The sequence below is a fragment of the Chinchilla lanigera genome, unplaced genomic scaffold (genome assembly GCF_000276665.1).
Source record: "Chinchilla lanigera isolate Chin_1 unplaced genomic scaffold, ChiLan1.0 scaffold00002, whole genome shotgun sequence".
Classification (NCBI taxonomy): domain Eukaryota; kingdom Metazoa; phylum Chordata; class Mammalia; order Rodentia; family Chinchillidae; genus Chinchilla; species Chinchilla lanigera.
In genome coordinates, this window is record NW_004955403.1 from 52332355 (window position 1) to 52356310 (window position 23956).

At 43.4% G+C, this 23956-nt stretch overlaps 1 protein-coding gene across 2 annotated transcripts in view; it reads right to left on the reverse strand.

Annotated features, from left to right (window-relative positions):
* Positions 1–23956, reverse strand: part of Pinx1 (PIN2/TERF1 interacting, telomerase inhibitor 1) — a 77547-nt gene that overhangs the window by 47977 nt on the left and 5614 nt on the right. For both annotated transcript variants that reach the window (XM_005373807.2, XM_005373809.2), the window contains exons 2-6: positions 23084–23193; positions 21309–21401; positions 17462–17540; positions 10786–10878; positions 3852–3928 (exon numbers count right to left, since the gene is read on the reverse strand). In XM_005373807.2, the coding sequence (XP_005373864.1) occupies positions 3852–3928; positions 10786–10878; positions 17462–17540; positions 21309–21401; positions 23084–23193 (452 nt within the window). The remainder of the gene's footprint in view (positions 1–3851; positions 3929–10785; positions 10879–17461; positions 17541–21308; positions 21402–23083; positions 23194–23956) is intronic.

Below are 23956 nucleotides of genomic sequence, written 5' to 3' on the forward strand. Positions count from 1 at the left end.
CTGGACACTCCATAGCCAAACACTTGCATGCGCGCCCCACACAAATTCTGCCTGCCTCCTGAGGGCGGTCTCCAGCCTCACCATCACGAGTAAACACTACGACACTGTCCAAGGTGCTCTCCAACTCTAACACGGTACATACAACAAGTGGGCTGCCTTTCTGTATGCATCACTTTACAGTCTGGGATACCTCTCATTTCCAAAGTAAATGACTTAATTGACAGGCCAAACTGTAAAAACATTAAGTGATCTGTTTCTACAAGGAGTTCCCTGAAGACTTGTAAGACAGAGGACAGAAGATCTAGCATGGATAAGTGCAGTGATTAGGTCACGGAAACCATAATCACCATCAAATCCTGGACTCTGATCACAGGGATCTCAGCAGACTCAGCAATAAACTGTGAAAGAGCTGATCAATACATGTAGTATTCTAGGGCCAATCAGACAATTCTGCCTGCAGCAGTGGGTGCTGGGGTCAGGGAAGGTGGAGGGGTGCATACCTGTACCTAGGGTAGCAAGAGTGAGATCTCTTACGGTGAAAGGATAGTTTAAGATCACAACAGAGAGTGGTTACAAACTCTGTGAATGCACCAAAAGGCATAGAACTACACACCAATGTCAACTTCCTGGTTCCATCTCCTGGCAGAATTACAGAAGATACAGCTCGAGGACATGAGGGAAGGGTACAAGGAGCTCCTACTCTCTTTGCAGTTTCCTAGAAAGCTGTAACTATCTCAAAATAAAAGGTCAAACCTCTCGTGACAAATAATCAAGAGGTGGAGGTGTTTCTTGGACATAAATATTCAGATCAATCGGCTCATTGAAAGACCAGAAAAAGACACAAACAATACAGCATCTGTGCTCCAAAAAGGAAGGAAAATGGCTGCCGTGGCTGCCATTAGGCCCCACTCCTCTGAATTCGAGGCATTTCACCTTGAAGGCAAGAGGTGAAGTTCCGAAATTTAACCCTTATTTTCCACAAAATGGGAACAGCCAATCATAGTCCCACAAAGTGAAGACACAGTACTAACCACCAGTGTCTTTGACAAAACTCAAAGAAAACTGCTGAAGCATACCCTAATCGGTTCAACATAAATTTTCAATGCAAAAAAAAGAAAGAAAATCTTTAACAGTGGCAGTAGTAGGACAGGGAAAAGAACACTGATTTTGGAGGTGGAGGGGCCTCAGTTTCCTCTTTGCTAAGAAGGGGCTTAACATCTACCTCCACAGGACTGTTACCCAGATTCAGTGAGATATTATGATCAGCACCTAGCACTGTTGGACATGCAGATGCTTATTTCTATGATGGTCAAGGACTATAGTAACTACAAATAGTAGGCCAGGCCCACTGTGCATCAGCATGTGCTCCACAGTGAGGACCTGAATCCGTAGGTGTGGGACACAGGTCAGGGTCAGCACTGTTCCGCGAGAGCATCACTGTCCTCACATTCAACATGACCACAGGTTCTGAGCCTCCTGAAGCATCTGGCCTGTAGTAGAACCAGGGCCTCTACACTGCCAAGTATGCAAGTTACTACTGCCACGTGGTCGAGGAAATAAAAACACAGCCATATTCCTTCAACTGAAGAGAAGCCAAGGGAGGTGGTCACTTCTTGCAAACCTGAGCCAAACATCCTGGTCTCACCCACAGTCGGGTCTACACATACCTCCGGAAGCAAAAACCCAGATAGGCTACGAGCCATCCTACCCACAGTCACATCTATACATCCACTGGTGAAAAACACTAACCTCAACAGAAACCTTGCACAAAACATAGCTTGAGGCTGGACATGATGGCGCACACCTATAATTTCTGCACTCAGGGGGCTGAGGCAGGAGGAAGACCATGGTGAGTTCAAGTCCAGCCTGTGCTACACAGTGAGTTCGAGGCCAGCCTGAACTACATTGTGAGACCCCGTCTCAAAACAAAACAAAACAAAACAAAAAAACAAAAAAACACAACGTAACATCAAGGTTGACCCTGTCTCCACCAACTGGACTAAACTTAAGACTTTCCCTGGATTAGCACTAGGAAATTGCTGAAGCACCTGGAACACAGGTGAGCTTCTTGCTCAGACACGACTGACGGATGATGACATGACCACACATTCCAGAAACATCAGGCCATGTGGAAACACCTCATGGCACCTAACAACCTGTCTCCCAGAAGTCTCAGAAGCCTGATAGAAGATTAGAAACTAATCTCCTGCAAGAGAAAGCTTTCTACTTGAAAATTCTATGAAAAGCCGACAAACAATATTTCTGTCCATGGTCAGATCAACTGTAAGATTTCCACGAGGGCTGGAGCAGAGGAGGGGCAGGGGCACGGAGGGATGGAGGGAGGTGCAAGTTGTGGGAGAAGGAAAGATTTGAGAGGGCCGGTCCGAGGGGACTGTTAGACTAGCGTGAGCTGGAAGAGGTAGGGAAGGAGGCAGGGCTGGTACCAAGGTAAAGCCTGGCCGCTGGAGGAGCTGTCAGGGCAGAGAGCTGACCGCAGGAGGGCAAGGGACTGTAAAGCTAGGTTCTCCATGAGTACTCGGGCAATACAGAGCACTATCAATCCAAGGTGGGCTCAGAGAGGAAGGCTGAGACAAAACAAGTGCATAGCCCTCAGTGGATAGGAGGGGTCCGATCCAGGCCACAGGACAACCAGAGGGGCAGAGGGGACAGAGCCAGCCTGTCTGACCAGTAGTGCTCTTCCCAGCAGCCTCTCTCTTGTGAGAGAACATCCGTTATGGCCGAGGTCAGGAGTCCTCCTCCCTAAGGACCAGCTGCTGCCCAACAGCTCAGCACAGACGCTGTCGCCCCAGTCAGGCAGATATGCGGTGGGGGAGGGGTTGCTTCCGCCACCCTCACTGGAAGGGGTAGGGCATCCGAGTGGTAAGATCTGGGAATTCAGGCCCAACCTGAAGGGAAATCACCCCATGCAACTTCTCATCACCAATAACACCCCAGTCTCTAAAAATAATAGTAAGTACTAAATATCAACCACCATGGAAGAAAAGACTTCTCTCAGTCTGGAAAAATGTCAGAGATAAATGAAACAAGTCTCTTTTTCATTCTATACTCACCAGGGACCTTCACTAGGAACCATTAGAGGAATTAAGTATGACACACCAGAGCAGATTAGTTGAGTAACAGCTGGACACCATATATTCCAGGTTTTCTTAGACAATACCAGTTTTATTTTAATCCATTATTTCCAGAAACCCATATCTCAAAAATTCTAGTATTTTGACACACAAGGCTGTCTCTTACGTTTGGACATGGTGCAACAATTCTGTGAATTACACAGCTGATTTAATAATCAGGATTCTGAATTCTGAGTTCACCAAATTCAGGGGGTAGCTTAGTCATCTCCTTTCCCAGTTTTGAAGAATCCTTCCAAATGACGCTGCTGGAGCAAAGGTTAGGCGCCCTTATGATAAAACAGACGGGTTCTAGAGGTTGCGCGCACTTACTGTGTTCTCTCCCAAGCACATTCCAGACCATAGGGTAGCTGGAGAAAAACAACAAATGTCCCTGCAAGCGCCCTCACCTCCTTTGGTGATGGGGACACTTTTCCCTTTGACTACATCATCAGTGGGTCTGAATTCTTGTCCTCACACTAGGGTACACACAGAACAGACATCACAAAGACATCATCCTTTTTAAAGGTTCTTTACGAAATGTGGCTGCCAACTACGAGCACCAGATGAGTGCTAACTTACATGAGGTCCTTAAAAGTACTGGGGGGGGGTAACGTTCTCTGCAACACACAGTACCATTAATCACAGGCACACAGAGTCCTACCCACACGTCAAGACGACACAGTATGAAACAGAGCATCCCAACTCCATGTGGCTCCGTACCTCACAAGTCTTCCTGCTTTGCCTTTTCCCAAAAATGCAGTCAAGATCTGTTTTGCTCCGAGATGACAGGTCCTTCCCTAGGAAAACAACATGGTACTTTTCAGTAAGGCCGTTCATTCTAAAACAAGGAGCACAAATCTAAATAATGAAACTCTTGAAGGAAACATGACTTGTAGAAAAGAAATAAACAGTTTTCAATGACTGCTTTCTACCTACCCCTTAAAAATCACAACTCTCTGAGGAATAAAATTAAAGAATCAAGTAACTGTCTTAGAATCAGAACTCCTGACACTCTCTGTTAACTGTAAAAATAAACTACAGCTCACAGACATGAGGAAAACTAAGCCTCAAGGCTAACCCTGCTTCTGGCACACCTTCAAGACATAATTTCTGGGTCTCTGGGTTCCTCGTTAGAACAGAGATTTCAATCACTTCAAAGAGACACAAGCTACTTACCAAAGATTATGAAATGTATTTAAAAGATACTATTCCATGTGTTGCCTCGAACGTTTTAAATTTTCACTCATCCAATTAGTAATTATTGACACACAGGATCAGTAATTGTTAACAGAATAAATGAAAATTAAAAAGAATAAATGCAAATATAAATCAAATGCTTCTTTTAAAAAATGTTCTTAATTGCAATAGCAGTATCATCTATAAACAAAAGGCTACATAATGACAGCAGGAAATTAAGCGGCTCTGGTAAAAACAGTGTCCAAAGGATCTATGATTCTTATTTTAAAAACTAAACTCTAACTTAATTTCAAAGCCACAAACCAACTAATTTTGAAACTCACTTCGTTGGAATTCCACTTCCACCCAAAGTGCTCTGTGAGCAGCCGACCAAATCCTTTCCCATTTGTCAACTTCACGGTACGTGCATTTGAAAACGTAACTGCTCCGGGGAGGGCGGTCTGGGGCAGACACAGGAATCTGTGTTTCGAGGAAGAACCCAGGTTGCACTGCCACACACTCACTTGTCTTTGTGGTTTCCTGCAGCAAACTGACTTGGCAAAGCAATGTTATGACCCAGAAGGTTCTGGTTCACTGACTATCACCAGGGCATTCAAATATGATACTGCTCAGTGACTCCATGAAATTAAACAACAAAATACCCTTCAACTTAATGCAAAACCGGGTACAGAACAAGTCCAGAGGTAGGAGTACCAGCTTAAATGGGACAGTCAGTACAACCTGTTCCCAGAGGGCAGGAAAGCCCCACTCTGGCCCCATGCACCGCTCCTTGCCTCCATCTGAGCTAGAAACCAGCCCGCCTGACTTGGACTCCTAAACAGAACTTCAACAAAAGACCCCAGAGAAAACCTACTCTAGAACACAATGAGGCATAGCAGAGGTAGGAGCCCAGGAAATAAGCTGCAAAGTGGGGAAGATGACCGGTCCCGGGGGGCAGGAAGCGAACTACCTCAAAGGAGGTGCAGGACCTATTCTCAGCTCTCATCAGCACAGCCCACCTCCCACCGCACAGTGCATTCAGGTGGCAGATTCTGCTCCAGAAGAGCTGCCAAGCTTAGTTCAAAATGCTCACTGCAAGTACACTGCCTGTGTATCCCTAACCTGTCCCCTGGAATGGAAGAGGTACCCTAAAAGGAAGCGTAAATCAAGATCTCTTTTTACAGTTAAAAGAAAAGGTGGAGGGGTCAGGGCAGGAGGGCACACAGGCGATCACAACTCTAAAACAGGATATCAAAATATGAAGGCACTGAGATTTAAAACATATCTAAAAGTCAAAGGGAAAGTGCCGAGCCAGGAGACGGTCAGCTGTACCAAGGCAGGTGCAAGTATTTCTAGAGTTTTGGCGATGGGTTCTTGTAGCACAAATTTCTATTCTCTAGCAAAGTTCACTTAAGTAAAAGAAGAAACCACCATTGTTACAGGCCTTGCTCTGGGTTTGATCTGGAAAACAAGAACACAGAGAAGAAACAAGAGTCAGAGACTACTGGGAAGGAACTTAGGAGAAAATGTAAAGACGGAGGTGATGCTGAGATCGCTACTAATTAATGGTCCAGGCTGAACAGTTTGTAAACATACAACTTTGAACAAACTATATAAAAAACAAATCTTGAAAGCTTTTAGCCTCAGTTCTGAACCATGGTGAAATCATAGCAATTATTGCTGATAAATCTTAGAGAAATAGGCATATGAAAAGCTTGTAAAGAACAGGAAATCATATAATCGACCTGGGCCTGGTTTATCTATCCATGGTTTTCAACTGGACATAGCATTCTGAGGGCTGGGAAGAAAGGCTTCCAGCAGCCAAGCTAATGGAACACCATCCACACAACCATGAGCAGTTTATAGAAGAGAACTATATGCCGGACCACGTTAGCTGTCTGCCTTGTCCTTGTAGCTACCAGGCTTTCCAAGCAATCAGAGCAGCTATGGGGACACAACACCACTACAGTGAGACACATGCACCATACCAAGACATCCACAAGGGAAGAAGATAGACTATAAAAGACAACAGAACTGAGGAATCACAAAGATTTGTAATTATTCAGCTTACCAGCAAAGGAATGACTCCATAAACTCTAACAGAAAACAGTGGTATAACCCAGGCTCAAAACCAATGTGTATGCTGGGCACAGTGATATATGCCTTCGGTCCCAGTAGCTGGGAGGTAGAAGGACTGTCATGAGTTCAAGGTCAGCCTGAGCTACATAGTGAGACCTCATCTCCAAAACAAAACAAAATGAAAAACAAAAACCCAAACCAAACAAATGCATAGAATGTAGAGTTTATTCAGAGTGAAACAGGGCAAGGGAAAGGAAATAGTTTAGAAGTACATTTGTTAAAGAAAAACACAAGGCTTATGCAGGTAGCCTCAATTATTAGAAAACACATTTGCGTTTTTCAATCAAGAAGAATAAATAAGATACTAAAATACTATACTTCGATTTTTTTTCTTTTCATGTAACACATGGGATAGTAAGCACAGGGCAAGAAAAACCAACTTCACTAAAAGAGAATGCTAGAAAACAGGAAGTCTGGAAGAACCAGGGTGGGCTGGAATGAGCGAGACCCAAATAACCACTAAGACGGTAGTGTGAGATGGTGCTACTTGATATTTAAATGTCTACAGAAGCCAGGCCACCTCAAGAGGAACTGCCCTAAGAGGCCCCATGGGCCATGCCCCGGATGCAAAGGAGACCACTGGAGATCGGTCTGCCCTCTGAGGTGGAGGCCCCAGAGCTCAGACCCATGCTACCAATTAGTCCAACAGGAATGAGAGGGCTTGGGGCATGCTCTGCCTTATCCCTCTGGCCAGACCGTCATCTCCATCGAGGAGTCCTGGGTAATCATGACTATGGAGGAACAAGAAAACAGCCTGTTGCTAGACACAGGTGCAAGTCTCTCGGTCCTCCTTTTCAATCCTGGCCTTCCTCCCAGCCATCATACCTCAGTGAAAGGAGTCACTGGTGAGGAGGTAATATGCTATTTTTGACAACCCTTAGGCTGTAACTACTTATTAGATCCTTCTTGCATATCTCTGTCTTCCTGAGAAACCACTTTGAAGATACCACCATGTATTACAGCAGCCATTGATATTTTCCTACTAATCTATCCATAACTGTGTAAAGTTTGTAATGTTCCTATCCTATTTCATAAATGGATGTATGTTTATTATTATGTGTTTCCTACAACAACCATTGAGAATAGTTAATGATTTTTCCATAGGTCACTCATGTATAGCTCTATTTATTTTCTTTAGAAGCCACTTTGAAGATACCAAAGTATAGCACAACAACTCTTGATAATCTCCTACCTCTTTTGTCTGTAACTCACTATTATTTGTCTATTTATTTTCCTGAGAAACTATTTTGTAGATAATAATATGTAAAACGATAACCATTGATAATTTCCTACCATTTTGTCTGTAATATGCTAAGTCCCCCCTATTATTATGTTATCCTTGTTTTACTCTTTAAAATAAAAAATAAAAAAAAACAAATAAATGTCTACAGAATGAGAAAAGAGACCATGGCTCCTTGCCGCCACATTCCAACTCTGGGTGGAGACAGCTGCACTACCTACCTGCCAGCCATCTGGAACATGACCATGCAGGCCGTTTTTTGAAACAGCACAGGGATGCGAGGTCTGCATGAATTGCTGAGATGAAAGTGAACCACTACAGTTTCCGGCACTTTTCATCTACCCACTGTACAGCCAAAGGGGAAAGTAATGCTCTCCCAACAACTCTCACTGCACAGACAAAAAGACCTTCAAAAATGGTTTTGCATAAATTGGTATTTTTAGGGGGCTGGGGATTTAGCTGAGCGGCACAGTGCCTGCCTGGCAAGGTCGAGGTCAGGACTGGAGAAGACCCTAAATAAATAAATAAATAAATAGGTATTTTCCCATGTAGATGTGGCCTCACCAAACATTTCTTGAACATATACACACACACACACACACACACACACACACACATACACACATATATACACACTGGAGCTAGGTTTTAAATAAATGTGGATGAAAGTAACTTACAAATATATAATAAATTATTTCAAATCAAAATTATCAATTTGGGGTTATGAGTTCTGATTATTATGTAGTCAATATTTAGGCAGTAGTAAATTTTGTAGTACTCATTTGCTATGGTAAAACTGTTATCTGCAATTTTTATCAAGCTCTATAAAGTTCACCTACTTATGTTTGGTTTCCTGGACCACAGGTGGAGTCACAGTGTGAATCACCCTCATCAACTAAGTGAATTAGTAAATTCCTTTATGAGCATATCCTGGGCTAAAACCCCAATTAGCCATAATGCCAAGAAAGCACAAGTTCCATAAAAGGGGCCATCTACCATTAGCCACGAGCCAGAACCTGTTTTAGACCTTCACAGGGACTTACAAACGTTTCCTCACTCTACAGGAGAGGAAACTGAGTCTGCAGGAAGGAAGCTGGCTTGCTGATGTGTCCAGGAGCACCGAGGCCAGCAGCCAGGCTACCTGGGCCAAGCCTACGAGTCATCGTTCATATCCGACACTGGCTCTAGAGGGGAGAGTTCCTCTTAAGAAATTAAACCACTTAGGGGCTGGGGATTTAGCTCAGCGGCAAAGCGCCTGCCTGGCAAGCGCCAGGTCGTGAGTTCGGTTCCCGGTACCGGAGAAAAACAAAAAAACAAAACAAAACAAAACAAAACAAAACAAAAAAAAAAAGAAATTAAACCACTTTCAAGTAAGCTTTCACTACAGATGGTGAAGATGGGTGGCAACGATTCTCTTCACTACCTTGACCTCTGCTTTCTTCTTTCATCTCCTGGACGTGTCCCCAGTCTGTACGTGCTCCATCCTCAACTCTATCTCTTCTACCTGACAGCTTACCTTGAACTGTCTCTCTGCATACCAGTGCCTCCCTCATCCCCAAGTGTGGCTAATAAATATGCAAACCTTACTTTAAGAGGGAAAATGAAGGCACAGTGCCCCAAGCGGTTTGCCAGGGTCACCAGCAAGGGAATGGCTTAACCAGAAATAGAAAGCAGATACTTGTGGCACCCAGTAGATTAAAGCAGATTAGAGGGTTATCCAGCTGCAACAAAGGCTTCAGATGAAGTCAGGCGTGTAGTCCAGCATGGAAGGACAACTGGAGACCGTGCAGGGGATGCCGCCTCGAGCTGCCGTGCCAGCCCCCAGCCATCACCCACGCGCTCTGCCTCAGCACTGCCCCGTCTTGCTTCTCCTATGGCGCAGAAGGGCTATGGAAGGATCTGGGGAGGAGACCACTATCCTCTCCTCTCCTCTCCTCCAAAGGACTGAGGGGCGAGCAGAGTCTGCCTCCTGTCCTGCGCAGGGTGGGTCAGGAGCCCACAGGCTGACAACTGGGAAGGTTCTTGCCTGAGAGAAGAAGGGAGCAGCTCACAGCACATCCACTGGGAGAGAGCAGGGGCGGTACCAGACTCCCCCTGCACACAGTCTCCAGGGCCTCTCACTGAAACCAAATCCACCTTATGGGATCCTGGCTCCAAATGAGAAACACAATCAACAGTTCAGAGTAGTGGGGATTCTACCTTCCACTGCCATGCAGCGGGATGCTGGGAATTAAGGGTCCCCAAGCCAGCTGACAAAACTGAAGCAAAGAGACAAGCCTTTCTTGGCATACAGCTAACCTCCCAGAGAAGAACAATCGTGTGGCCAGATGTCACAGCACCTTCACCACCACATGTAGTATACTTTAAGGACATTACACAGTAAATAGTGTTTGTGGCTGTTTTGTGGGAAGAGACTAGGCGGGGGATTAGTTTGAGTTCAATGGTTTCTCACCGGCTAGAGACCGACACCTAGTGGTAAAGGAGGACAATTGCACTCACAAGGACTACCAGCTCTGGCATGGTGGTAAGAGGCCTGGGAGGTGGTGATGGAGGCAGAAGGGGTTTTCCACCAGGTCTCAAACCTGTTCCCCAACACCACCTTGGAGATGACAATGGGATGCTGACATTAACTCTCCATGAGATGGAGAGGCTGGAATATGGCCAGGGTCAACTTGGGAGTGTACTTTATCATAGCAGAGATCTCACTGTAGAGGGTGACTCTCTCAATGAGCATGCTGGGAACTGTTCAACACCAATGTTTAGCTCTGTAAAGTGTGAAGATGAAGGTAAAAACATGGATCAATAAATTAAAGTTATCTTCTGATCCTGCCACATAATGTTCCCAGTTTCCTCTCAACAGCGCACTAACTTTCGTTTTCAGCTTTGCCCCGGGACCTGTGCACACTGAGCCTCACCTCTGGGTCTGCATTTTAACAAGAGCCCCAAACTGCCATGGCTCCGTGCCAGCAGCTGTCCAGACGGCCCATTCAGTACACAAGTAAGAAGTCAGCCACTGCTGGTGAGGAGCTAAAACTGCTCAAGAAACTTAAGTATGAACACACAGACTTCAACAACAAATAAAGAAATGCTCGATCTTACCTTTTGTGAATTTCATGTAATGAACTCTGTTTTTCGAGACTTTGGACTTTTCCTCAAGGCCGAAAGATTTCTTTTCCTTGTTGTCTGGGGAATCTTAAAGAGGAAAAACACCACACTGAACTCCTTATAATCCACTCTCATTTATTATCTTACAATCATCACTTATTGATGAACTCTCATCAAATGATAAGAATTATCTTTTTAAAACTGTGTGGTAGGGGTCAGGCAAACTTAGCCACCAAAAATCTAAGAAGTTCTTGAGCAAGAGAAATAAAAACGTTTTTACACAAAAATCTATACATAAATTTATATTAGCCTTATTCATACTAGAAAAATACTGGTTTACCCCAAAAATCCTTCCAAAGGTGAATGAAGGGCTGAGCCAACTCTGTACGTACACAGTGGGCCAGCACTCTATAGGACAGAGGGCCTGACCACTGATGAGTGCACCTGGCTGGACCTCAGGGCTTTTGCTTAGTGAAAAAAAATCAATCTCAAAGGGGTACATACTACATGATTCCGTTTATATAGAGTTCTCAAAATGGCAAAACTACAGAAACAGAGAACAGATCAAAAGTTTCTAGGAGACAGGAATGAAAGTGGGCTGTCGGAAGTTGGAAAGGTGTAAGGTGAGTTGTGAATACACAGAACCGGCAAAATTAATTCTCTATCTAGACTGGAGGCGGCTACACGGATCTCCATTTGTAGTAAGTGTGCATGTGCAAAGAGAACGAAAGCTCAGAAACCACAATGAGAAGTCACTAAGGCCTGGGATCTGGCTAACAGTAACCCCAGGTACCAATTTCTGGGTTTCCACAGCCACAGTAATGTAAGATGCCATTCTGGGGGAAGCTTGGGGAGGGGCTTTCAGGATTCTTTGTACTATTTTGTATTTAATAATTACGAATGCATAATGACTTCCAAGTATGAAGTTATCTTAAATGTGAACAAAGACAGTCTGAAGGATCATCAAGAAACAGGTAAGCGATGAGGGCGAGTGTGAAGGAGAGATGGCACTGACCGCCACCTGACGCCAGCTTTCCTGGGAGGACACCTACAGGGACAGAGCAACAAAACCCATCATTGAGGAATACGTTCCTGTGCTCATTCCTTTGTGAAAAGAGGGAGATGCGAGCCAGAACCCAGGGCAAGTCCATCTGGGGTTGGTCAGTTGGAAGACATTAACCAGCTGCCTGCACCCCACTCAACACCCACTTGTACAGTTCTCCCAGAACAGCACCACAGAGACGGAACAGCACAGGTGGAAGGGCCAAATCTCCCTAGATTTTTAAGGACATTCAGCTTGGAGGTTAAAGAAAGACAAAGATGGAGACTTTCACCTTAATGCTGGAGCACAGGCCCAGGCCACTGGGCAACATGGGAGGTGTGTGACCCTCCCAGGTGCTTGTTACCGATTTCAAAGCAGCGTATGCATGTGTTCTACAGTGGGCTCAGGGCCAGAGGAGCACAGGTGTTTCATGCGTCCAGACAATGCCCAGCAAGGGCTGATACTAACTAACTGATGCAGTCTTCTCTGGAGCTACTTCTCAAAAACACTCTGGGACTTTTTCTTTTTTTTTTTTCCCAAAACATCCCACCCTGAACTTTTTCACCTCCTTTTGTGAACAAGATCTCACATGGCATACAACATCTTCAGTGCCAGCATTTAACGAACCATCTCAGGAATTACAGGTACCAGCAACAGCTGGTGTGAGGTGCAAGGCTGGACAAAGCTCTCTGTGCACTTGTGCATCATCTGCACAACCATCCTGTCGGAGGGGCCAGGATTACTAAACTTAGAAGGAGGATGAGTGAGGCACGGACAGGCGGGGGCTGTGATGGGACAGCAGCGCAGAGTCACAACTGGACACACGCCCTAACTACGGCACCTCGCCTCTTAACAGAGCTGTTCTCACTGAGGGGCCAGTCAGCCATGCGGGGCGCGCCTCCTGCTCTGGGCTCACACTCCGGCGGAAGGACGCCTGCGCCTGCACAGAGCCATGTGCCTGCCTGTCCACATGCACTCCCTGAGCACTGCTCTGGGTCTGAGGCAGTAGCCACCCAGCTCTCCTGTCCTACCTGCCCTCTGCCAAGGTAGGAGAGAAAGCATGAGTCTCCTTTCCCTCAAGACCAATGAAGAACAACCCAAGTACTGAAATTAGGGACGAGTCCTTTAATTACAGGAACTAAATCAGCTCCCCAAACCACCACTCCAACCTAGCTCATCAAAAGATGGACTGCCAGAGAGATCTCCTTGTTTTGTTTAATATTTACCAAAATCTGTAACATACATTTCTGCTTTTACTAATTGTAACCTTCTAATTATAATCTAATTATAATGACATCATAATCTAAAAGAAAAAATTTTTACAGGTGTTGGGGTTGTAGAAATCAGTAAAAAATTTAGATGTATTTATTCTGTGATACAGAAATATGAAAGGACAGTTAAGAATAAAAAGTTAAGAATAAAATATATTAACACAAACCACTATGGGGTGTATGAAATGGAAATAAGTGTCTGGGGAGAAGGTAAGGGAAATATAACACCTCTGACTACTACAGCATTTATTTTTAAGTAGATGATAATTAGTACCAAACTGCTATGGCATTTAACAGCAACAGGAGATACTTCTGATTGATATAATGGTTTTATTTTTAAATTCTATTTATTGTTCATTGGCTATATTTAAGATGGATGTAATGGACTTACTATAATTGCCAATATTTCTCAATGGCTAAGAAATTATGCTTTTGCAACTATGTATATATGATTTTTAAAACTCCTGGATGTTGATCTAAAAATGTGAGGTAGAGCAAATTGCTTTTCAAAATCTTTTTAGGGTACATGTATGCAAAATAACTCTGTAGACGCCTACTCTAAACTATGCATCTGTGTGTAAAGTTCTCAGCATCCCAGGTTACTTCCCGAAATACTTAAAACCATTAGTGACAAGATATGATGGACGTTAACAAGCATTTCCTAAATCGGAGTAAAGTCCACCAAAATGCTACCCTGAGCCTGAAAGAGCATAACTAAGTGAGATAAGGTAGTTTTAAAAAATGAAATCTGGGGGCTGGAGGTTTAGCTCAGTGGCACAGCGCCTGCCTGGCAAGGTCGTGAGTTCGATTCCGGGTACCGGGAAAGGAAAATGAAATCTGAAAGAATATGTTGATTGTTGTGTCCCAAAAAAGAATGGAGCTATTTCTACCCTCTGCAAGACTCTCTGAGAAGACAGCACACAACATCTGCTCAGTTAAAAGGCCAATGGTATGAATTTGGTAAGCACCCTAAGGAGCTACAGATACTATTACAGCAGAAGAGCATGCTCTAGGTTACTGTGTCCTCTGCTTCTCAGCTTTAATACAAATAATGGTGTGACTGTGATCAAAACATCACATGGATGAAGACACTGTATTTACCAAAAGTGACAAAGCAGGAAAATAACCTATTAGCTCTCCAGGTCCTGTCCTTGGGACAGACTTTTCCTGAAAGGAAACCTGTAAGGCTTTTTGCAGCCTGGGCGGGCAATGCAAAGCCTGGCATGGCACGGAGCTAGGGAACCTCTGCTAATCACTCACTGGAGCAGGGCTGCCGGCCCCCTCTAGTGGCCCAAAGTGGAACTTAACCACAGATCATTAATTCTGCAGCTTTCAGATCCTTGAAAAGTTTTAGGCAGAAAAGGAAAACTAATCTTGCACAGAGTAACTTGTGAAGAGCCTGCATGGGGACAAGGTACCACCTCTTGAAATGTGCTAGGCACTCAGAGCCCTCCTGACAACACAGGGCTCTGCAGAGCTCTCAAAACAGCCCACTACCTGCACTTCCTGGAGCATAGCAGGAAAGGCCACCAAGAAGCCCCTCTCCAGCCAAGGTCTCCAAAACTACCAGAATGGCATCTCTCACTTAGAATGCACCTGGTCATTCTAAGTACTATCACACGAGAGGAAAAGAATCTCCAGCTACCACTATCAAATCTTAAAACTCGAACCACTCAACAATCTGCTTTCTCTTCTCTTTATCCATAAAACTCAATCTCATAGCGCCTTTGTCTATGCAATCTCGGGACTGATCATTTCTTGGTATTCCTACAACCGGCAAAGTCACAAAGTATTCTCTTAACTCAGTGCATCAGGCTCTGAGAAAGTAATGATACCAAACAGTACAGAGAACTGTCTATTTTAGAATGGGTGTGTGGGGACCCCTACGAGAAGGAATCTAGACTCAAGTTTCCGTTTTCCTTGAGTATACTGGGTGGCAAAAGCTCCCCAAGAATGAGGAACACCCGAGTCATGACCTGATGTGTTGAGGAAATTACTGCTATTTATACATCATTAGCTATACATTAAGATAGAAGCCGGTCCCGGGTACTCAAATTGCTGTACCTGTTTCTCTAAGAAGAAACCTTTTCCAAATTTAGAGTTACCCTTCATTATAGCCTTAACGTAAAATAAACTACACATTGTATTTTATGAAGTAAAATACCTGAAGGTACCTGAGGTCCTATGAGAACGAGCCCCATGCCATTTTTAATTATTTTACCGTAAAATGTACCATAATATATAAGTATAGTTAAAATCTGCACCATTAAGCAATTATAAAGCACACTTCTTTGTAACCACCTCCAGGGTTAAGAAATAGGTGCTGCCAGTACTTAGAAGCATCCAGCCTCCACGTTTCTGTTCTCATTGTTTTCTGCTTCCTCCTAGAACAGTTTTTAATCTCTGTTCCATTGACATTTTGTGCACAGTATTGTTTCTGGCAGTGGAGGCACAACCCCTTATCCTCGGTAAGAGGTTTAGCCATGTCTCCGACCCTTTCCAACTAGATGCCAGGAACAGTTCCCCAACTGGCATGACAAAAAATGTGTGCAGACATTGCCAAATGTCCTGTAGGGGGCAAAATCACCTGCCTACCTCAAGAAGCAACATCTCAGGATAACTGTTACCACGGTTTTTGTGATCACTCTCCATACATACTTGTAACATCTGCTTTAACCATTTCTTTCTTTGGAGGTGGAGACAACAGCCAGAGCAAGTGCATAAAACATGATGGTTACAAATATCTGCAAGCGCCAGACAGGTGAAGAAACCGACTATTAACATCACCCTAGAAATTCCTCAGAAGCCCCTTCTCAATCCCAAGCACTCCCCCAACCAAAGCCATCACTGGCATGGCCTTCCTGGTGGAGCACTCTTTCCCTGTGGTTTAGAATAATTTGACCACCGAAGCGTAGCACCTTAATATCGGAGTTTAGCCTGGCATTTACAGTCCACATAAGGACAACTACACTGGATGCATATTTTGTGTTCATCTTCCTTCAGTCAACAGTAAGTTAAGGAGCCTTCTATCCTAGGAACCAACTATAATTTGTGGGCCAAATCGAACAGACACCCTTCTTTTGTAAATAAAGTTTTATGGCGACACAGCCACATTCACTTGTTTACATACCGTCCTATGGCTTTCACACTCCAATAGCCAGGCTAAGCAGCTGTGACAGAGACCCTATGATCTGTAAAGTATTTCTGTCTAGCCCTTGACAAAAACTCTACACACATACATACAACTACACTATATTTTTCTTTGCATTTATAAAAATGGCTGTATACTCTATTCTACGAGTGGGGGCATCTGATTATGACCAATTTGGGGATACTGCAAATAGCGTCCCACATTCCAGTCTGTATCTTCCAAGACACATGTGCACAGGCATCTATCTGCTGGACAGGAACAAAAGGCTATGCTTATCTTCAGCTGTTATAAGTAATTCCAAACTGATTCCAACGGTCCTATGAACCTATACTCTGTAGGAATCCCCACTGTTCCACATTTGCAGAACTTGACATTATCAGTCTTCCGAATTCTAATGGTTATGTTGTGGTGTCATGCTGTGGTTTTATTCTGCATTTTTCTGATGACTAAAGTGGCAGTGTGTTCTGTCACCTGTTTCTTGGGCACTTGCACACCCTCTTTTGTAAATTGCCGATAAAGACCTGTCTCACCCGGTACCGGAGAAAAACCAAAAAAAAAAAAAGCTGTCCTATTGGGGCTGGGGATTTAGCTCAGCGGCAAAAGCGCCTGCCTGGCAAGCGCAAGGTCGTGAGTTCGGTTCCTGGTACCAGAGAAAAACCAAAAAAAAAAAAAAGACCTGTCTCAGCCAGGTGCGGTGGCATGCACCTGTAGTCTCAGCTAGTTGGGAGGACTGCATGGGCCTAGGAGTTCAAGGCAGAACTTTAGGATACTTGAGCAATGTGAACCTCCTACATGAATTAAAAGGTGAGGCAAACCCCAGTACAAATGATCAACACAGAAAAGGCTTCTCTACTGATCCTCTGCTGGCTGTTGCTTATGATCCCACATGGTATTTTTCATCTGTATTTTTAAAACATCTTTTCCATCATATTCAAGCATCCCTATCAAAATGCCTTCACTACGTAAGGTGTAAACGGAACTCACTTATCTTATCATTCTCAAATGGTGAATGGGGAAAAAATTTTTTGCTGATGATCAAAGGGTCATTAATGGAAAGCACCAACAAAATGCACACAGAACTGAGTATCTGCAATAATTTGAATCAAGTGACATTTAGGTATAATTATGCTTTCAATAGAAGAGTTGATACAAATATTTTATACTGAAAAATTATGTCTCCTCTAAATTCAGTGACTATTTCCCTACCTGTGGTTTCCTGCCCATGGCAAGTGTTCAGCTCAGCCAGAAGCTGGTTAAAATCATCCTGATGAGCAATCCAGTTGTCCTGAAAATACCAAAGAGTGAGAGGCAAGACTGTCAGTGACCTGAGATAGGATATCTTTTACTCATTTTTCAATATTAGAAGTTTTTCATTTGTTAATGTCACATAAGAAATTTAAGCATGTTACATTATCTTAAAACTATAACTAATACATTTTAACAGACAAACCCTTCTCTCATCCCACCACCCCCTGCCCAAGCATACTGCCCTCATGAGTTAAGAATCTACGAGAAATAACCATAAAATAGTTTTTGCAGAGTCCTTTGTCTACAATGCTTACATGATGATCAGGTTAGTATCACCTTCCTACAAAATTTCTTTTTTTTCTGTTTAACAAAATAGTATCAGTAACCTTGATTTAATCAGTATAAAAATTCAATATATTAAAAAGCAACCCCTCAGCACTGTTATACCAAATATAGAGCGGACTGCTAATCTAGATGGAACAATCTTCAATTTACACCCAGACACAGTGGTTTATTTACCCTCTTCCCCCTTCTTATAAGAACTTAAAACAAAAACAAATAAACACATACCAAAAAAAAAGCCAAAAAAATATGAGGGGCCCTTTCCAGAGAGTACATAGGTAGTTCAGTGTCGATAATTCATATATTGCAACCAAGTATATAGGATATAATTCTTTTACAAAACTTTCAGTGTCAGAAAAGGAAATCAAGGTCATCAGATTTGCAACTTAAGCAATCATTTAAAGGAAATCTAGGCTGGGGATAGAGCTCAGCAGCACAGTGCCTGCCTGGCAAGCATGAAGTCATGAGTTCGATTCCTGGTACAAAAAAAAAATAAAATAAAGGAAATCTAAATATATTGAAATATATACAATGCTTTTGAGAAGGCTCTGTATATAAGTAAGGACTGCTATCTTCCTTATATCAAGGAAGACTGCTGACTTGAGAATTCATGTAACTACACAGCCTCAGGGGGGGTCTTGAAATGCCTTGCTGGTGGAAAGGTTCCTCCTCAACAACCACTCCAGATGGTTTTTCCTCAGGTGTGGTTGCTCTAAACACTACTTCTTTGGGCCACCTCCTCACCCTAGGAATTTTCAATATAACCTTTACACTTTCACCAGTGTCCCAAGAGTCCTGGTTCTTCCCGATAAGGTCAATGAGAGGACCGACCACAACACAACATTTGAAGCTCAAACTAGAACAGTTTGGTCTGCCTTCCGTGGACATCTGACTAATGTCTCCAGTTTTTCCGATCAGCTCGCAGCCTCTCACTGGTTGATCCTGTTTGGAAGTACTCTTCATGTGAATAAATCTCCCATCAACATCCATCTCTTCAATGTACACACTCTCAATGGCTGAGGCAGAATGAGATGCCAATGCTACTGCTTGTGTCTGATGCTTTACCTCACTCTCTCTCACTTTCCTCTAGTTGTGTGCACACTGCAATGCGAGATGCTCAGGACACTGTCACACAGAAGAGGTTGAAGAGAGCTGCAGCCTCCCTCCTTCGCCTTCTAGAAATTTCCCATAAGCACTGACCAAGAAGTTGTTCATAATCACTCAGCTGTAGCTGCATCCGATCCCTTATTTCCATCATTCCTCTCTGTCAGACAGCATGCAACAAGAGCTGTCTTTCTTAAGCAAGAAAGTCCTCCAACTCTTGGATCCTTTCCAAATATGCTCTAGACTCTTCCTGGAGATTAGTGCTGAGAGGAGAGGCTCTCACTTCTCACATGACTTTCCAGCCGTTTCTCTCTGGCACTGCCGACAGCCTGGCATTCCCCAGGGTGGCACAGCAAGTGTGCTCAAGCTCATCCTCAGACAGCCTCATCTGGGCACTCTGCTCTCTCTCATCTGGTGAAGGGTCTGAGCCAGCTTCTACTCATATGCAATCTGATGCCCAGAATCCACCCTATCAACACGTTTCACACTTCCTCTGGCCTTCCTTCCCTTGGAGGATCAGATCCTCCAAATCTCCTCTAAGCTTTTTTTGTCACCAAGTGTAGCATTCAGAGCTGCATCTTTAGAATTCAGTGCTACTTCCCATTCTCTTAAACTTCACCTAAGCTCATTAATCTCTTCACACGTTTTTACAAAATGCTAAGTGCTCAGTAAGACTCTGACAATGACTCTCCAAATCCACTGTAGGTAAAGTTTCATCTGCTACTTTTTGGCAGCAGCTGAGGAAGCTTCTAACTGGGCAAACTGATCCTTCAGATCCTCCAAATCTCCTCTAAGCTTTTTTTTTTTTTTTTTATCACCAAGTATAGTATTCAGAGCTGCATCTTTAGAGTTCAGTGCCATTTCCCATTCTCTTAAACTCTATCTAGGCTCCATTAAGATCAGATTCTTACTGCAACTGAGAAGCAGCTGGTCATGCTTCGCCTTGCACTTGTGTAGCTTGATCTGCAACCTGGTGTGCTGATGGGCAGTGTCCAGGATATATTTCAGATTCAAGGAAATCTGGTACTTATGAAATACTAAAAAATTCATCCAAGTATTGCTTGATACATTTAAATGGATTGAGGATGTTATATAAGCTTGCAATGTCATCATTTAACCTGATCAATATTAAAAAGAGGTTTTTTGGAAATTTAAGGCCTGACTTCAAATGTGGAAGATTTACCAATAGTCAAGTTATGGTCAAAATGGGTAACCTATGTGCCAAATATTAAAATAAAACAAAATAAAATTACTAGTTTTTCTCACTAGGGGAAATTAGGTAGTTCAAAGGGTAAGAGCAGTGAAGGACACAGAAGCTCTCTTCTTTGCTCAATAGAGCTGAAAATATTCTGTTCCACTCTGATTACTAGCAAATGATTTAAATCTTACAAAACTTTGGGGGAAGGGGAAGGAAGGACTCATAGCCCTATGAATCAGTGAGCACCCATCTGTAAGGTGACTAGCTAATAAGAGAATGCAGCCCGCCAAAACAGTACTGACTAGTGGAAAGCAGGGTTTCAATGCAGGAATTTGTCTCATTTGACTTCTGATGCCTTATTTTCTAAGAAGGCTTGTCAAGGCATACTGAATAGGTTTACTGTGTAGTGCTTCTGCTAAGAAAATAAGGAGACTATGTTGCCTGTCTCAAAACTACATTCAAAACAACCTTACATAAACTTTTTCTTTAGTGGCTGAAAAATTTAGCTGTTAGTCCAGAAAACTTTAGCTGTTCCAACCCACTACTCAGAGCTACTGAATTAATCGAAGTACTCAGTTCACCTAAAGTAATTTTCTTCTAGATTCTATTGGACACAAAAGTTTAGGAACAAAGTTTCCAGCCTGTACACTTTCTAAAGGAAACAACGGTACTAAACAGGAAAAGCATGGCAGGCCACTGCTTTTGAGTTACAGTGTCAATGTGCAAAAGAAAATGTGAATACATCCAAGTGCTATACACCAACAATCGGAAATAGACAACAGGAACGGAAAAGAACACTACTTTCTTGCAGCATCTCCTAAACTAAGTGCCACCAACTTTTAATAGTATAAACTAGTATCAGAATGTAGGTTAACATAAAACATCCTTTCTGTACTGAAAGAAGACTTCTGGCAAAGTTTAGCAATAAAGCTTTCTTGGCTCTTTTAGGTATAAGCAAGTAAGGACCCCAGGAGGACCGGAAAGCAAGGTGATGGCTGGCGTGTCACACGAAGATGCAGCAGTCTAGCCAGGGTTTGTGCTTTATCTAAACACTAATACTACACATTTCAATAGTCAAAACTGAGAGGACTGGAATTCCAAAGTTACCAGAACCAAAGCCAGTTATGCAAAGAAAACACCAGATGGCACACTGTGGCTTACTTCATTATTGATGGCGGCTCCAAGTCCAAGGTGGTTATTTTTAACTTGAACTTTAATATGTTCTGTGGCTCCTTGCTCCTGAGCCCCCAAGCCCTGTGAAGAGTAAGCACAAAGGGAATTAGCATTTTTATTAAGCAGAGAGTTCAGCTATTTCTTTCTTCACCAACCATTCAATTAATGACTAAACATCTAGGGTGAGGCACTGTTCTTGCCCTCAGAGAAAACACAGTCCAATCAATTCTTAGAAGATAATGTCTAACACCAAGGATGCACGGATAGCAATGAACTCCAATTCTTCAACCTGAGACCAGAAATGCGGTCCCTGCAGACACTAGGCAGAAAACGTCACAGGCTGGTGCTCAGAGCAGAGGGCTACTACAAAACTCACAGAGGCCCTTGTGAGGTGTTACAAGCCTACACCTCCCTCCATCACTTAATGTTACAAAAGGACAGCACAGAACGAGTGCGAGGGGCACTCTAAGACCCCTGCAACAATTAACATTCACTTATAAGGCTCAGTCAGGAGAACAGCAAGTGCAGAGCCTGATGGCGTGGTGTGCTGGAGGGTGGCTTCCGCAAGTGAATAAAGGGAAAATACACTGAAAGGAAGGGGCTGCACCTAGCAGGACCTCAGGTCTATGGAAGACATTTGGATTTGTTTTTAAAACTTCTTGGAAAGCACTGGATCTTAATCAAAGGCATACCATGATCTAATTTCCATATTCTAAACGTCCATTCAGTTGTCATACAGTGAAGTGGACCAGAGGAAGGAAAGAACGGAGGCGCTGAGAGCGCTGAGGGGATGAGAACAGGTGATGACAGTGGGCCTGGCGCTGGTCTGCAGGGCGGAGTGGCAACTGGAGAAGCAGGAGAGAGAGAGAGGAACCAAGTTCTCTGGCTTAAACACATGGGTAGATGAATACACGGGTAGATGGTACCATTTGTGAAAATAAGGACTCGGGAAGGAAAAGACGCGAGGGGACCAAGAGTTTTAGAACAAAAACAATGCCTGTGAGATGTATGCTCAAGTAGGAAAGCCAAGCAGGTTGATGAATTTACACACTGGGAGCTCTGAGCACAGAAGTAGACTCCACATAACTGAAAGCACGGCATGGCAGTGAATGAAATCACTGGAGCAGTACACAGAAAAGGGCTTGTGCTGGACCCCAAGGAGCTCCAAAGCTCAAAGTATCTGGACAAAAAAGAGACGGTGACAAATTTAGCAGTGAGGCCAAAGAGAAAAAGAGGAGGAGCATCATGGATGCCAAGACACAAGTATCACAAAGGAGCAGTAGATGACATCCCATGCAACGAAGGGCTATGTAATGTGAGAATGAAACAGGGTCTACTGGGTCTGACCTTTACTGGAACTGGTACATATGTGTAGACACTGCACGCGCCCCACTAGAGTCAGCAAGAGATGGGATGGGAGGAAAAGGGGAAAGCACATACAGTCTAGCCACAGAAAGGAATTAAACATCACTCCTGGCAACACGAGACCCTGATGGTTAAGTATGATTCCATGTGTGACTGAGTAAAAAGCAGTATCTAAGAAAGAGACTAATCACAGCAGTTTAAATGAAGAGCTGACATTCATGTTCAATTCTAATTTCATCACTTAGTCACTATAATTTATTTCCCCTGAATGACTTATTGATCCAAAACAAAAACTTCTACCAGACTTTTAACAAAAATGATTCATAATCTCCTGCCATGGCTCAGATGGTTTTTCTGCTCTTTTTGTTTGGTTTTTGCTTTGCTTTTCTCCAAAATACCTTTCCTTTAGACCACCCCATCTTCTCTAGCATCCTCTGGCCAAACTTGGAATCGTCATTACTCCATGCAGTGTTTCTTGGATCCACAGCCCACTTTTGCTTTCGCCGACCTGTAAATGAAAGAGTAGCCCAATCTTTTGAACCTGGGAAAAACACGCAAATACAGACCTACTTGCATACAATATGATACATGTTTTATTGTACACAGTTACCACACAGAACCTAGTGGATATTAGGAGAATAAATCATTTCTTCTTGTTTTCCTAATAACTATGTTCTTACTATACAAATTGACTTTCTAAGTTTAAACTGTTCCCTCGATACACCCCATATACCACTAGGTGGCCCTTCTACATTCGGCTATCAGCTGCAATTGAAAACACCTACGCACACCAGTGACCGCCTCACCATCAACAGTAGTAGCAAGAGCCCGTCTCATAGCTATTATTGCCAAGGCTTGTGTGCCAAATGCCACACATATCGTACTACATATGTGACACAGACATCATTTATATGCATATTAAATTCAATTTTTCACAGTAAGCCAATGAAGGGAAATAAGTCTTAATCTCTACCTTTCAGATAAGAGTATTTGAGGCCTGGAGAAAGAAATGTGCCTAATGTTCCCAAGCAAAGCCCAGAGCCTTTATACAAACCAACGTTCTACTGACTTCAAAGCTCTTATTCTTAATCTACAACATACAACAGTCATTACGATCTTAGGGAGTCAACTGTACCTCCACTGTGTGTACAGTCTACACATAATGACAGCTTCCCTTCTCACTGCAATGTCCTACACACCCTAACTGATTCACTGAACTTCCAGAATCAATGATCTGTTTCACTTTTGGCACATAACATACTACTACTGCA